This window comes from Perissodus microlepis, chromosome 12, assembly GCF_051167445.1.
Source record: "Perissodus microlepis isolate ML-2025 ecotype Zambia chromosome 12, ASM5116744v1, whole genome shotgun sequence".
In the NCBI taxonomy this organism is placed as follows: domain Eukaryota; kingdom Metazoa; phylum Chordata; class Actinopteri; order Cichliformes; family Cichlidae; genus Perissodus; species Perissodus microlepis.
Genome location: NC_140472.1, coordinates 11,673,947 through 11,689,333, shown reverse-complemented (window position 1 = coordinate 11,689,333; position 15,387 = coordinate 11,673,947). Strand labels below are relative to the sequence as shown.

At 41.7% G+C, this 15,387-nt stretch overlaps 1 protein-coding gene across 1 annotated transcript; it reads right to left on the bottom strand.

Annotated features, from left to right (window-relative positions):
• Positions 1–1,466: 1,466 nt before the first annotated feature.
• angptl2b (angiopoietin-like 2b) lies at positions 1,467–11,555 on the bottom strand. Its single transcript, XM_084946740.1, has 5 exons — positions 11,033–11,555; positions 5,739–6,643; positions 3,863–4,056; positions 2,616–2,886; positions 1,467–2,515 (listed from the first exon to the last, which is right to left on the bottom strand). The coding sequence occupies exons 2-5, from the start codon at positions 6,625–6,627 to the stop codon at positions 2,316–2,318; spliced, it is 1,554 nt and encodes a 517-aa protein (XP_084802866.1). The 5' UTR covers positions 6,628–6,643; positions 11,033–11,555; the 3' UTR covers positions 1,467–2,315.
• Between the last annotated feature and the right edge of the window lie 3,832 nt (positions 11,556–15,387).

Sequence of the window (15,387 nt, the reverse complement as noted above, 5' to 3'; positions counted from 1 at the left end):
CGAGCGCTATGTCAGCTCAAGGTTTTCCATGTTGGTTGAGGAGTTGGGGCCACCCTTACTGAAGGTTTTCCATAGTGGTGAGTCCTCAGACATACCCGGCATCCAGAGAGTCTGTCGTCTGTGTTTATGGAGACGATGAAACACCATCCTGTGTTTTACCACGATTAGGTTAATTGACAAAGCAGATTTAAACTGGTTATAAGATGTAATTGCTCTAAAAAATGGTGTTAATCTAACTGGGAAGACTGGACTTGGTACAGAGTAAAATTTACTGTCCCATCCATCTTTACTAAGTACATAGCTTATAAGCGTTTCAGTCACTGGGATGAATGCCTTCCTTTGTCCCATCCACAGCCTCTTTGTTATGAAGACGAAAGCTTTTTAACTTTTGACTCATAAGCCAGATATAGCAGCCAGCGTTTGTCAGTTTAATGTTGAACAAGTGTCTTGGCTGCTGTCACATATTCATATATCTTTACTTTGGCAGCCCAAAATGCTAACATGGTAAATTTTGGAGTGAGGCAATTTAAACCGCAAGTGGCAAAGATTTACTCCGTAATAATCGGTCTCAATAGACAATCTTCGATGATCTTTGAAGCTGTCAGTCAGAGGAATTTAGTTTAAATTGATTTGAAATGCTCTCCGTTCTGTTCAGACCCTTTTCAGCTACAATTTGATCTCAAATATGACATTAATGGAGTTTGGTTCATGTCAGTGTTGAGTCGTTTTTGCTTTGTTTTCCAGCTGTCTTTGGAAATCTCATTGACACATAGCGAGCTAAAGGTGGTTTCTGCTGTCAGAGTAAAGGGGCTGCTGGATGCATTAATTTTACGAGCCTGTCACATTGCATTAGTCATATTTGGTACGCTAACTCTTTGTCCTATGCAAATTCTTTCTTGACAGTGTTTGAAGCATCTTGTTTTTAAGCGTTTTAATGATGTTATGTAAGCTGCTGAGTTGTTTTAGAGCAAATTAAAGCAGAACAGAATGTGGTTATTGCAGTAAAAGACATCATAAAAGCAAATTTGTGAAAAGCACTGTATGCTGCAAGGTAGCAATTATGATGAACATAAAATACTGGCACGGTGAGCACAGGACTCAGAAGAAGTTTAAAAGAGCAATACTCCACTTATAAGTCAGTTATTGGGGTAATTTGATTAGAAACCTTTTACGTAGATGAACATTTATCCGCAGTAAAAACACAAAGTATTTTACACAGTTATTCTAATGAATATTGCTCAGATTATGAGGTTATATCTTATAAGCCACATTCTTAATGCTTCGGTATAATAAGGAACATCTGATGATTATACGCTATGTGATGGTTAAGCTTTTAGAAGTGTCTTAATCATAGAAAGTTGCATTAAAAAGGGAAAAATCTTGTCTTGTTGACTGTACATTATGACTACTCAGTGCCTACTCGCTGACGTTACTGACCCACGAGGCACAAATAACAAAAACGTGCACAAGCTGTACATATTTTATTGCAATTACAAGTGTCATGACAATTTTTAATACATTATTTTACAAATTTCTTATGTACAAACGCAATTTGTTGGATCTGCTGACATCAACAAACCACGAGATTTATACAGTAAATACAGTGCTTGATTTATACAAGCAAATTTTATGATACCTGCTCAAGCTATTCAAGATTTCAAAATGAATATAAAAAAAGTTGATCTTAAAAAAACGTTCCATAAAATACTGTCAATCAGGTTTTTGTACTCGCTAACAGTTTAAGGTTTAAAAAAACAAAAACAAGACAGAGAAAGAGAGAGAAGAGGAAAAGAGGCGATGTCGCCGGGTACATGAACTGTGCAGTTTTTCAAATTGGAAAAGAAAAAAAAACTGGCCAAAAAAATCAAGGCTCTATTACAAGTTAATAAATCTAACTGGTTCTACAAATTGCACTTTTGAAAAATGAATGAAATTTAAAAAAAAAAATCACTGGATACATTTCCTGTGTCAACTCTATATATTGTAGGGGCCCTAACTTAAAGCTACTCCCTCACATCCTAAAGGGTCACCTAAGGTTCCTGTCTCTATAATAACTTCTGAACAATGAGCACGCCTTCATTTGTCTCATATTTTACACTGAGAATGTACACACCTCAGAAAAAGCAGGGAGCAAATGTGTAAAGTTGTCATGGAGATGAGTATTGCCCTAATGTTTGATATTGCACTTTTATCTCAATTTACCTTGACTTGGTTCTAGCCCCCCCCCCCCAAAAAAAAAAAAACCAAAGAATAATACTGGCCTGTAAATAGTTTGATTAGGGAGGCATACAGTATAGTATATGTTCCTTGGATGCTCAGTGGAAAGTGTTGGGGTTTGGACGGATCATCATGACTACTTTCTTTAATGAGTAAGCTCCTCCTCTGAACTCTGCCCAGTAGACTCCATCTTGGTAGCGGCTGCGGTAGTGTCCTCCTCTGTACCAAACTCCATTCAGATTAGAATGGGCACAAGAGTTGTACCACCAGCCTCCTTTCTGGTAATGGGCACAATTTCCTTAAAAACGTGGAAAATAAATGAGAAACTGTCAAGCTATGCTTATAAACATGGAGAAATTATTGGAGCTAATCTGCCGGAACGTCACCCAGATTTTTACCTGTATACACATCGTGGTCTCTGTCCAGTGTTGTGAACTGTTTGCCGTTGTGCCAGGTCAGCGAGTCTCCAGCATTTCCATGGTAGCGGCCCACCCTGAGCTTGTAGAAATCAGCTTCAGACTCCACCCTGAAGCTGGCATACTCCGCAAACACCTTTCTGCCAGACCAGTCCTCCAGCGTGACCAGCAGTTTGTAGTTTCCCTGGTTAGTCAGCCAGTAGATGTTCTCTAGACCCAGCCAGTACTCGCCGTCAATATTGCCAAAACCTTGCTGTGAAGTGCAGTGTTAAGAAAAAAAAACATTATCAGTACAATTAGTAAATCCCTTCTGAATGTTGTTTGAAAAGCTTTGAATGGTTAGATTGGACGGCCGGGGGGGATGATTCAGGGTCGTTTCTCCTGCTCTGGAGATAATTGTGAATTTTATCTCTCTTTTCTTTTCCTTTTTCTTTTTTTTTGTGGTTGTTTATCGTCAAGGAACATTATCATAAATGAACCCTTTGAGTCGAATTTATAGCTTCAGTCGGTTTTCCAGATTTCCACTGTTATGTTGTTATTGAGAATGCAGCAGGATACAGTGCATTTAGTGTGAAAGCCAACATACTTGATCCTGGCTCGCCACTATTTTCTGGCTCTGGTCATATTATAAGTTGGTTTGTGGTGTTTCAAATTGTGGAAACACTTCTTTTGATGAGTGCACAAAGGCAATTTGAGATCTTATGTGGTTTAGAGGTTTTTTTGCAAAAGTTTCTTTTGTTCCTCTGAGCTAAGATTTAATCAGGAGTCACAGCCTATAAATGTTTACCTATGAACTCCATCTTCCACTGTAAGAGGTTTCCCATTCAAGAGATAGAGGAAATTAGTTCCCCTGGGTAAGTGGTAATGTTCTCCACAGCCCTCCATAGCCATTTATCTGGTAGTTCTGGTGTAATATTCAAAAAGTATTTTTCCAGAATGTCAGTAATGATAATACAACACACTAACATGACTTCCAAATGCAATCCAATAGTTTTGTATCTGTGAATTTGTCTCAGAAGACCACTGAGACAAATACCTCATTGCTGAAATTAATGAGGTATTAGGCTGTGACGTATGCAGGGGCAATCAGACTATATTAGACACGTGGAAAGCTTAACAGTCACCTATTCATTGGTCACTGACATCTGGTTAGTGTCAAAACACCCTACATAAGTAACCAGCTTCCCTCCAGACCATGAAGTCCTTGATCTGGTGTGAAGTTGCCGCACCTTGTATGTCTCCCAGTTCCTGAAAAAGTTGACAGAGCCGTCCACCCTCCTCTGAATCACAGTCCAGCCGCCTGGGTCGTGCCTCTGGTCACACCACACTTGCATAAGTCGGTTGGCATTCTCTGGCTTCACCAGGTACATGCCGCTGGTTGCGTGTCCGTCTTCTAGAGCCTGCAGACAGTCTCTAAACGGGCCTAGACAGAAAGATTAAAGCATAATGTGTACACAGCATGTAAAACACACTCAGTTGCAAGTCTTTGCTCAAAGGTTGAGAGTCAGAAAAAGAGAAAAACTCAGAGTGACACAAAGAGTTACTGTACTTTACCACAGGGAATCCCAGTTTTCTGCACAGGCGCTCATTTTAACAGTAGAATTGACTTTGGCTTCTACTATCACAAGGGAAATGGCTGCTGATTGCGCAGCCAAAAGAAACACTGGCATGAGGGCATGGGAATCCTGACTACTGAATGATGAAACAATAGCAAAAACGTTTCAGTCATGTATAACACGTTAGAGTTTCGTGTGTGTTTATATTACCAAGATGTTAATGTTATTGCAGAGGGGAAAGAAACTGCATAGAACAGCCTGAGCAGCATCAAAACTGCATTATTTTTCAGCAGCTGTATCTACCCTAATTTGAACATGCGCCTGTATTTCTTCCAAGCATAGCATATATGGTAAAAACACTCATCTGCAAAAATGTTAAAATGTATTTAAGTCCTCAAGATTGCATGCTTGAGTGGTTTGCTAACTGCCCGTGTTACAGTTTTTAAATGCAAAAAGAAAGACAATTATGGGCCGCACGGAGCATTGGAGGTGGAGGATGAGGTCCATCAGTGTTTTACACGAGGAAAAAAAGCAAGCATATGAAAGAATGAAGCAAAGAACGTGTTGTTATACACATGTTTCTGGTTTCAAGAAATCACTGTGGATGATATCTGTTTCATAGTCCACTCTTAGCCACCCATTTACTCTCAGGAATGTCTGTGTTGGGACGATACAAGCCAGAAAGTTGCCCTGCCCTGCCCTTGCTCTGTTCTGCCTGATAAAGTCTGCTTCTTCGGTGGAACATATGACTGAGTCTTGCCTGGTTCAGCTGGAACAAATGACATCATTGACTCAGGGTATCTCTTTCTGTTTGTAGTTACACCCTCCCTTTTTTGTTAGACTTCATCCTCATGTTTTCTGTTTGCCTTTCAAATCCCTGTCTTCCTCTCTTTACTTCTTCGTGGTGTGTAGCTTTCTGTTACGGTTTTGAATAACTTTTTGGGGTGTTAGTTGCATGACCGTGGGCAGGAAATTACTTGCCTCCTTTCAAAAATTCATACAAAGGCTACTGTTCACATGCAGCCTGGTGAAAAGTGGCATGCAGTGGCACGAAATGTCAACGGAAAACGCTCCCACTGGAAATGCTGGGAATAGTCCGCTGTTTTTCCACCAAAACGAAAGTCTTTTAATAAAAAGGAGTGGCGGTGTACTATTCACTGCAACTGATCCCATCAAATGCCCTTCGCATCAATTCTTAAACCTGCACGCACATGTTCAAAAGGACAATGGGCTTAGGGCCAGGTATCCATTTAGGCACACACAGTTAGCCATGCTTGTGTTTTTATGCGGGTTAAATCTTGGCAATTTGATGATATGCATCTGAAAAGGCAGAAGACAACAGCGTTTCTGTTCTCACGGCCAGCTCTCTCCTCTAGGAATGTGTGGGACAAATTTAAATTTGCTAGACTACGAAGAATGGGTGTTAATGATTAAGAGGTTCACTCACAAACACGGTCTTTGTTTGCGAATGCTGTTTGTCATGGGAGCTGGTTTGTTTTGGTACCAATGCATCAAATACAAATGTTTTCTGTTGGACTGTTAGACTCACCAGAGGGCTTGTCAGTGGTAGATGGACTGTGCGTACCAGTGGGCATTGTTGGAAGAACTGGTGGAAGAGACTTTTGGTCACTCTGGATTTCGTTGCTGATTGGGTTGTTGATGCGTGGGATTACAGGCGGCTGGTAGGGCTTGTTAATAGGGGGTGAGGGTTGTGGTGGAGGCTGAGGCCGCGGCTGGGGCTGGGGCACGGGAACATGGCGAGGAGGAGGTCGACTCCGGCACTGCTCCTCCAACACGGCTATGAGAGCCGACTGGTTGGTGGCTAAAGAAGCCAAGTGCTGGTATTTGTGCTCGAGATCTTTGTACCGACTGGTGAGCTGTTGCATCTCAGAGGTTTGGTTGAGGATCTTGTTCTCCATCTGTGCCAGTTCTAGCGCATTGTCTCTCTTCCTGATGATCTCATGGAGCAGCTGCATGTACAGCTGAGTGACCCTGGAGTTCATGTTTCGACTCTCTTTCCTCAGAAGCTTGACCTCGTTGACGATGCCCCCATCCACCTCGACCAACTGCTGCAGGGTCTCGATCTGCCTCTTCTGCTTCTGTAGTTCCACATTAAGCAGCTCTAACTCTTGTTTGTTGACCCGGTTCTCCAGCATGGCCTCTGGCTCCTTCGAGTTGACACAGATGGCTCCAGTCACTTTTTGTTGAGGTACAATGAAAGTGTAGGAACATTTGTCCTGCTGCTGGTCAGCTGGAGCACGTTTGCTCCTTCCTGCGTAGATAAAATCTCTTTCCAGACCCTCCTCGCTGCTCTCAAATTCTTGGGTACTGCCGCTGCCACGGCTGCCATCTGAGCGACTCCCCAACGTCTGCTGGACTCCACAGGCTAGTCCATAAACTAGAAGGAGCCCTAGCAGGACCACTGAAGGGGGCTCCATGAGTTAGTGTCCAACTCTAAAGAATGCAAGTAAGAAAATGGAAAACATGGAGATGTTTAGGGGGAAACTATCAACTGTTAAGCAGAAGACACAGCTATGCTCAATCTGTTACTTCTACATTTAAAAGCACAAATAGGAATAAACCAAAACCTTATTTTGATGCAATATCAAGAGAATCTTGATGTTAACATAGGTCTATTACCAGAAAAAGCTTGCTCATCAAGATACACTGGTTTTGTCTTCATTAACCACAAGAAACAAACAGGTACAGAAGCAGCATGCATACACATGTCAGTGTAGGCTGGGCAGAAGTTGGCAAAGATACAGTCAACTGAAAGAAAATGGCTCACTTGCCCTGCTGAGTGTCACAGATGCATTATATTCATGCGTAATCCATAAATCTGAGTGTCTCAGTGTCTTTGCTGTTTATATCACTGCTGGTGTGAGCAGACACTGTTGCTTTGCCTCTGGCTTTAAGTGTCATTTACGAAATGTGCTGAGCCTGTTTTTTTTTAATTGAAGTCCGAGCTTCAAAAGCAATACATGCACACGTGGTTTGATAGTTACTAATACACCTCACTGCCCCGAACAGTGATGTGCTGATCACTTTGGTTAATTAAGTCGCTGGTAGGAGCGTGCGCGTAGCTTAGTTTGTCGTTCTGGCGTCGGCTCCGCTTGAGCGACTGCCACCGCTTGTCCCTTACGCACTCCAACATGCATCTGTTCCACTCTGCAGGCCTGGACATCTTAACTCATGGAAAATTTGAGACACCACCAGATGATGCTATTCAAAGCTCTGTTTAAAGTATTGAGCATGTTGCATCAGTTCTGTGTATATATAGCTCCTACCAAAACTGGGAAATTGGTTGCATTCAGACGATTAATCATAAGTCATGAAGGAAATTCATCTTAATTTGCAGACTTTAAACGCGTCTGTTTCTGCTTTGACTGCGAGACTGAAAGCTTACTTTAGCATTCAGCATGAATATGAATGAATAAAGGCAGCTAATATTATCCTCATCTTTGCTTGATTGAATCTGAGATAAAGTTCAGTTTAGAATCTCTTTAAAATCATATTTCCTGTGTGTAATTAAGCATTTCCTCAAGGGTTCAGGAGAATTAAAATATGAGCTATTCCCCTAGAATTCATTTATATTATTAGTAAAATAAGTTTTCAGAGTTTTTGAAGATCTGGAGGAATGTGCTACTGGTTGTTGAGGTAAATGTAACTCCTGCATAAGGATAACAAGGCCTGTAACTCCTTGGGCAGCATAATTGAAAGCTGCTGCAGATTGGATTACAGAGGGGTCCTGTTTAACACCTCCTCGGAGTCAAAGTGGGCCGACCTAATCATAAAGCATTACAGAGAAACCTAAATTGGCTGTGTAACGATTGCCAGCCTTTAGGACTTCCATTTGTTATTGCTTATCTTTGTGTAAAAGACCATCTACCATATAACGGTGAGCACAAAATTGGGAAGAGAGCAGAAATGTTTTTGTCTTGTTAATCCAGGCGTGTAGCCAGCACATTAGATTGGAGACATGGAGAAGAGAAATGCAGCACTGTCCAAGATCATGACCCTTGGCACATTTGACTCTTCTGGCTTTATCTGTCTAGAATCAAATGTGTAAACACTTTCTTCCTGGGGGAAAAAAAGTAATAGAAATGATCTTCTGCACAGTTCATGGTAGTCTTATGTAACCTGTGTTTTTGATGTCATCGTTTACTCAGCCAGAACATTTTTTTTAAATTACAGTACAAAAGAGCATAAGGTCTCAGAGGTACTTTGGTAATACAATACTTTAAAGCACTCGTCACCTATGCAAAAAAAAAAAAAAAAAAAAAAAATTAGTGCACAGTTTCTTCTTTAGATAAAGCATGAAACTCTTCTGTCTTTCAGAAAAGCTAATCCATCTGACAAAGCAATCACTGATTGACTCTGAAAATTGTAGTGTCAAAATATTTTTCACACTATGCAAAGAGATTCTTCTAATCAGGTCTGACAAATATAGTCTTAAAGTCTTACAGATCAAACCCTGAAGAAGTGACTAATAATAGCTTACAAGTAAGCCCGCGGCATGATAATAGAGCAGCTCAGGGCCTGTCCTGCAATGTGCTGATGACTGTATTTGTCCACGGCTCCTGCGGTTTCTCCCCCCCGGAACATGAGCTCTGTCTCAGACAAATGCCGTGTGATTTGCCCCTGCTGTGGAGGACTCCCATTTTGGACGTAGTTAGCCTGGAATCTCCTGCTCTAGGCTTCTCTACACTTCAAAGCTGAGGGGAAAATGTTTGCAGCTTGCGGTGAAACGTGTGTTCGCAAGTGTAATGCAGTCTGTGCATGTCTATGAATGTTTTTCCCCCTGTTAATGTGTTTTCTAATAACAACACTTGCTGGCTTTCAGTATCCTGGGGACAATAGCCAGTCTCATCTGCCCCAGCAGAGGCAGCATGTTATTACCTTATCCATAGTCTGCCAGGGGGATCAGCGGAAAAGCCTTTACCTCCTTATTTCCTGTTAAAACCCCCGTGGACTTTATAGTCCTAAGATCAGTCCACCTAAACAAACTGCTACTGACCACCAAACACTGCAATTATTGAGTGGTCCTTAAAATTGCCATATCCATACATACTCTGCTCTAGGCCTGAAGACATGTGATCGAATGAAATAAGTGAGCCTTCTTGTTGCAGTATGATTGGCAGCTCCTCTTAGGTAATTTTTTCGAGTCTGCTTCACACCAACATGTTTTGGTTTCACTGTTTTCAGGTGATAAGTCTGTGTTTACACGACTCCTCTTTCTGGATTTTACTCCATATTAAATTAAGTGTGATGGGTGGGTGAAGGGGGCGAGGTCACTGTGTCTCTGACCAGCGCCATGGTCATGCTCAGCACATATTAATTAGAAGGTGGGCTGCCTTGCTCCGGCTGGTCCATGCCTCTCACCCCAGCCCCTCTCATTTCAGACTGAGCATGGCATTCCAAACATTCTTCGTCACCTCATTAGAGCGAGCCGCCATACTCACACCGAGAGTCAGTGGCAGTGGCGGAACCGAGAGCGCCGGACCCTATAGATGGAGGACCACTACTACGCCCCCACCCCCGCCCCTTGTCATCTACCTGTAAGATGCTCCATAGCTGCTGACCCACTTCATTCATTGTCCTGCTTTCTGTGTGAATGCATCACAATCACACCATCATCATCACCCTCAACAGGAGATCACAACACGGCTACACAGCATCTCATTTGCCAGTTGCCAAAAAAGAAGCGGACACTTTGCCGCGTGGCTTTGTGCTGCATGTTCAAATTAGCGCCATCGCTGCTGAGAACTGGCAGAGTCTCCTGCATGACACCCAATAAGTGTTGGATCAGAGTCAAATTCAATCTGCTCATGGTAATCTGCACTATTGCTTTACCTTGAGGCGAACCTCATTCTTTCCTCAAGCATGTAATCCTTATGAGCGTGTAACATGTCATTTGAGGCATGATTAACCCCATTTACCAGCTTGGCATTTATTTTTGTAATTTCCACTGTCTACTGAAAAGTGGAGATAAAGTTTTTTTTTTTTTGAATGTAGGTTTTGTTCCACTCAATGCTCTTTTTTTTTTCCTCTCTTGTGATTTCAGACGGGGAGGCAGGGGGTCTCGGGAATTGTTTCGATAAGTTCCAGCATTCTACCTCAAAGCCCCCTTATCCAAACACCACCCTGGCAACAGAAACAAAGACTAGATTCAACCGCCTGCTTCCCTGTCCTCTTGAGTCCAGGGGAACATCCTGAAGCTGCAGTGTGCTTAACATAGTAAAGTTGTCCCTTTTTTTCTCCCCCTCTGTATAAATGAGCAGTTATTTATAGATAATAAAAAGAAGTCTTGTGTCCGGCACCATCATAAAGAGCTCTTCATACATATAACACGTAAAGGGCATGTCCCTTCATTTTAAACTTTAAGAGCCCTGTGTTTTGAAAACACAGAGTTTTTTTTCCTAATGAGTAATAAAGAGGCACTTCACTATAGAGGCTCACTCACCAGCATCCCCCTGTGCTGAATTAACCTCCCCTTGGCCAAATCTGTCATAGTCAGCATCAGTCCAGTTAGTCACCATAAAGCATAATTACCTTTTGGCTACAAGCAGTGAGTCAGATGACGGATGCTGCATGATGACTGCTGAATTCAGGATTAGGCAGAAATCATTAAACCAAGTACAGAAGTCTGACTTCAGCCTGCTGTAACAAAGTGAGCTTAACCACACTACTAGAACTAGTTATTGAGACCGAGTCTACTCACAACTCGCTACCTCAAGATACTAAAAACGAGTAAAGTCATTTTTGAATGAATGCAACACCCTGTTGAAATAAACCAGATCATAAGGTAACTGCAGATTCATGACAAGGTTACATCATGCTTACAAGATAATTGCACAATACTGGTGAGGCTCCTTCAGTTCCTTTGCCCTCCTGCCAGACTTGTCTGAAGTTTCTTATGGTTGAACGTCATCCCAAGGGTGAAACCTGCACCCCCGCGTAGTCCTCTCTGCGCTCTGGCTGTCTATAGTTACTCAGCCTTTTCTCACCTTAGTCCACTCCACCGGTGAAAAGGTGGCGTTTCAAAGCCTATTGTTGTAATTGTTAAAAAAAGAAAAAAGAAACTGTCAGTAGCCAAACAGAATGTCAAGTTGAAACTAATCTTCAAACATTAAGGAGATTGCTCCCAGATCCACTTTAACAAAAAAAAAAAAAAGTTGTGAAGAGAAAAAAGCGACAGCTGGTAACGTCAGCCAGGTGGCAGAGGTAGTTTCCTGATCAACAGTGAGAGTCTGAGGCAGGTTGTGTGCTGCCCGCGGCCCGTTAGGAGAGGACTGTCACTTTCCTGTGGGCTGAATCCATCACTTCTGCCTCACAGCTCTAAGAGGCTGTCTCTCTCCACTACACCTCTCTCTCTCTCACCCACCCGCTCTCTCTCTCTCTCTTCCTCTCTCTCTCTCTCTTCCTCTCTCTCTCTCTCTCTCTCTTCCTCTCTCTCTCCTCTGTGCTTTTAAATTATGAAAAATCCTGTAGTAGTTTCAGTAGTCAGAGCCCCGCACCCCCACCCTCCACACACACACACACACACACACACACTTAAATGAACACATTCTTTTTTTAAAGCAAAAGCCTTCTGTCTTCTACCCCTCCCCCCATGGCACAGAAGAGATTCACAATCACGCACAACACAAGCTACACACTCACACACACACTCTACTCAGATTTCCAACCCCTGCCCCCTGGCTACTGGTTCACCACCACCACTACCACCACCACCACTATTTCTGGCTTGGATTGCACGGTTCTCCTGGTGTTGAACAGCAGGGACGTCAGACTGATCACATCCTAACTGTGCGTGAATGAGCGCCCGTCCTGAGAAACAGCTTGACGGATGGGAAGCAGTTCCAGGTGTTTGACTAAAGCCAGGTCTGCTTCACATCGTGGACATGACGTGTTTGAAGCAGGCTGGATTCCTGCATTGTGATGCTGCTCAGAGATAGTAAAAATGAATTAACTTCAGGAGTGTATCAATCATACGGGGCTGAACAAGAGGACATGAAAAACACGATGATGTGCATGTGGAGAGCGCTGCCAGCAATCTACAAATTCCTCAATTGGTCTCATGTGGCTGGTTGTCTGTTGTTCTTGTGTTGTCTTCCTGTTTTGCATTTTTCCCTGCCAGTAATGTGGGATTCCTGTCTCTACTAAGATTATTGCCATTTCATAATTTTCTATTCAAAGCAAGGACGTATCATAGAAAAACATACAGTGCCATAACAACAGAGGAATTTATCCCTCTCTTGCTGCTCTTAATCTAATTTCTTCTTCTTCTTAAAACCGTAGTCAGCTGTTTAAATTGTTTCAAACCAGCTTGTATTATAAAGACGGGCTAATTGTTAATCTGGCCAATATTCAGTTTTTTAGCATTAGATAATGTGACAGTGAGGTGATCACATCCTATCTAATGACAGGTCAGCAGCAGTCAGCAAAGCCAAAACTGACTTATAGTGATTTATGACTCACAAATTGCTGCATCTCTAAACTTGCAGATGGGCTTCATTGTCAATCATCTTCTTTTAACTGGCTTCGAGCCTTTTTTATGCCTCAGTGAATAAAAAGATGGTACCACTACTGTAAGTATTCATTTTCTCATGCTTTGAATAATTAAATAGTATATGTGCAAACATCATTGTGTTTTTCTGACTCTGTGTTGTCTAAAGTTGTCAGTTCTGCTGCTGGGTTTGTTTTACGGGATATCTCATTCTCCCTTCTGGAACATAAACCTTAAATATGTTGCAGATGGCGACTACCTTTTATGTGCGTTAACGAACCTGTAAAAGTGTTGGGATGCATATAAAAAGGAAAGAATGGGGAAGAAATTCATGAAGTTTCTGCAGCATAGCCTTAATTTGAGAGTTAAGTAGCAGAAGTAGCAGACATCTCCATTATTGGACACGTCCAAATCCACTCATGCTAAATAAAGGGGCCACAAGTGGTGTGCAAGTTAATAGCTGAGGTCTTACAGTTATATGACCCCCCCCCCTTTTTTTTTTTGTTCTTAACTATGTATGCAGCTGTTCCAGTAATTGTGTATCCTAAAATCAGCATTTTCCATTGTGTTATTTGGTTATATAAGTTCCTTTTAAGCCTGCAGATTGAATACACCTCTGAAATCAAGGCTGTTGTACTGTTTTCATTCTCTCCGAGGAATAGGCCAATCATAAAAAAGTCATACCTCAGTTTTGGGAAATGTTTCAGTGCACTATTAAATAACTTCTAGCAAGAAAGGAAAAAAGCTATGCACATCAGGCACTGTTGAACCTTGCTCATGTTTCATGCATTTTTGCAGTTAATAAAAAGAAATTACTGCAAACGGCTGCGTGCTGAAAGTACAATGAGAAACAGAGAAAGAAATCAAGCAAAAGACAACAAATATTTGAATATGTGTAATGGTTAACCTCATCACCACAATAAGCAACATGGTACTGTTGATATATTCGCTTCACATTCTTCTGTTGGTTTCTTTGCACAGATCACGTGTGGTTCAGTGTTTACAGGCTGACAGATGTTGATTTCAGTTTCTTCCTAAAGTGAATAGAACAGTCTAAATGTTCCTCCTGAGGACACAGTGGGAATGTAAAACTGCATTTGTGGAGCAAAGTTGCTGGCAAAAGATACTGGACCAGCAACATCCTGGATTAAGCCAGATTGATGGAGTAGTCACTCATTTGACAAAATAATCCCTTAAAGGGATTTGTGATCAAAGAAACTGTGATTCCACTTAGATCTCATGGATCACATGTTACACTGGCATTTTTTTTTAATGCCCTCCTTGTTTTCTTCCCTGTCTTATATGACAGCTGCAGCTGAATGTGGTCAGCACATGAATGACAGTGCTTTCAGCGTTTTTGACTGACTCATTGTTCAATCTCATCCAAAACCACCGTGTTGTTGCAGTGATTAGGTCTCTTTCCATCTCTAATCTCTAGCAGGTGGGAGGAACACTGAAGTCAGTGGGAAAATGTTGCACCCATGCTGAAATGGTGACCAATCAATGCATTTTAAAGCTGCTACCACATGGGAGAGAGTGTGGAAAGGATCTTCAGTTTGGAAATGTTTCACAGATGACCTCCTATGTTGGTGAATGAGTTAATAATTTGAGAGCCTGGTTGCTTGCCAGTACATCGTTTGGGGTTTTGCAGGTTTTGCAGCAGGAAAGTTCCTGTTATTACTAGAAATGGAGTCGAGTTTAACAGTGTCTATTTCTTGATTTAAAGGTAAGTTTTTCTGGTTCTTTTTGCTGACATTCGGTGAATGTTGTAAATAGGTTAACAGATGTAGCAGGATATGTCCTTCGATGTGCATGTCAAACAAATATGCTTTCTTGCATCAGTGATGCTCAAAAGCTCAAAACCTAGATGATGTATTTATTACTTCTTTTGTCATTATTATCAGGTTGTCCTAAAATCTCCCTGTAAAGTCGTCATTTGATGAAAAGAGTGAAAGTGAGAGCATTTTTCTCCCATATTAGTTTCTCCTCATTGGCTCCCTGTAAATCTAATTTAAAATCCTGCTCCCCACATACATGGTCTTGAATACTCAGGCCTCATCTTATCTTATTGACCGTATAGTGTCATATAACCCCAACAGAGCATTGTACTTACAGCGAGCAGGCTTACTTGTGGTTCCTACAGAATGTAAAAGTAAAATAGGAGGCATAGCCTTCAGCTTTCAGGCCCCTCTTCAGTGGAACAAACTCCCAGTTTGCATTCGGGAGACAGACACACTGTCTGCTTTTAAATTAAGCTCAAAGCTTTCCTTTTTGACAAAGCCCCTCCCAGAGCCTGGTTGTGCTGGAGGTTTCTTCCTGCTAATAGGGAGTTTTTCCTTCCCACTGTCGCCAATTGCTGCTGTATTATTACAGTATCTCTACTTTACAATATAAAACTCCTTGAGGTGACTGCTGTTGTGATGTGCTATATAAATAACATTGAATTGAAGAAAAATGAACTGCTGTATAGAACATTTTGGATCTGTTCAAGATAAAAAATGTAGCGTCTTCTTCTCTTAGACATGTATGTTCCTGCAGCAACTCTGAACACATGTCCACACACATAAGAGGAAATGGAAAGAAACAGCTAAAAACAGCTTTTTCATCTAAGCAAACTATTCTAGTCCCCGTGTGTTTCAAATATTACAACATATTGTATTTAAAAGATTTGCGTTGTCCTGACTTGAAT

Coding starts and splice junctions, on each gene's coding strand:
- angptl2b (XM_084946740.1), bottom strand. CDS start 6,627: ATGGAGCCCCCTTCAGTGGTCCTGCTAGGGCTCCTTCTAGTTTATGGA. Junction 2,887..3,862: donor GGAACTGGGAGACATACAAG/GTGCGGCAACTT, acceptor TGCACTTCACAG/CAAGGTTTTGGCAATATTGA. Junction 2,516..2,615: donor AGACCACGATGTGTATACAG/GTAAAAATCTGG, acceptor CACGTTTTTAAG/GAAATTGTGCCCATTACCAG.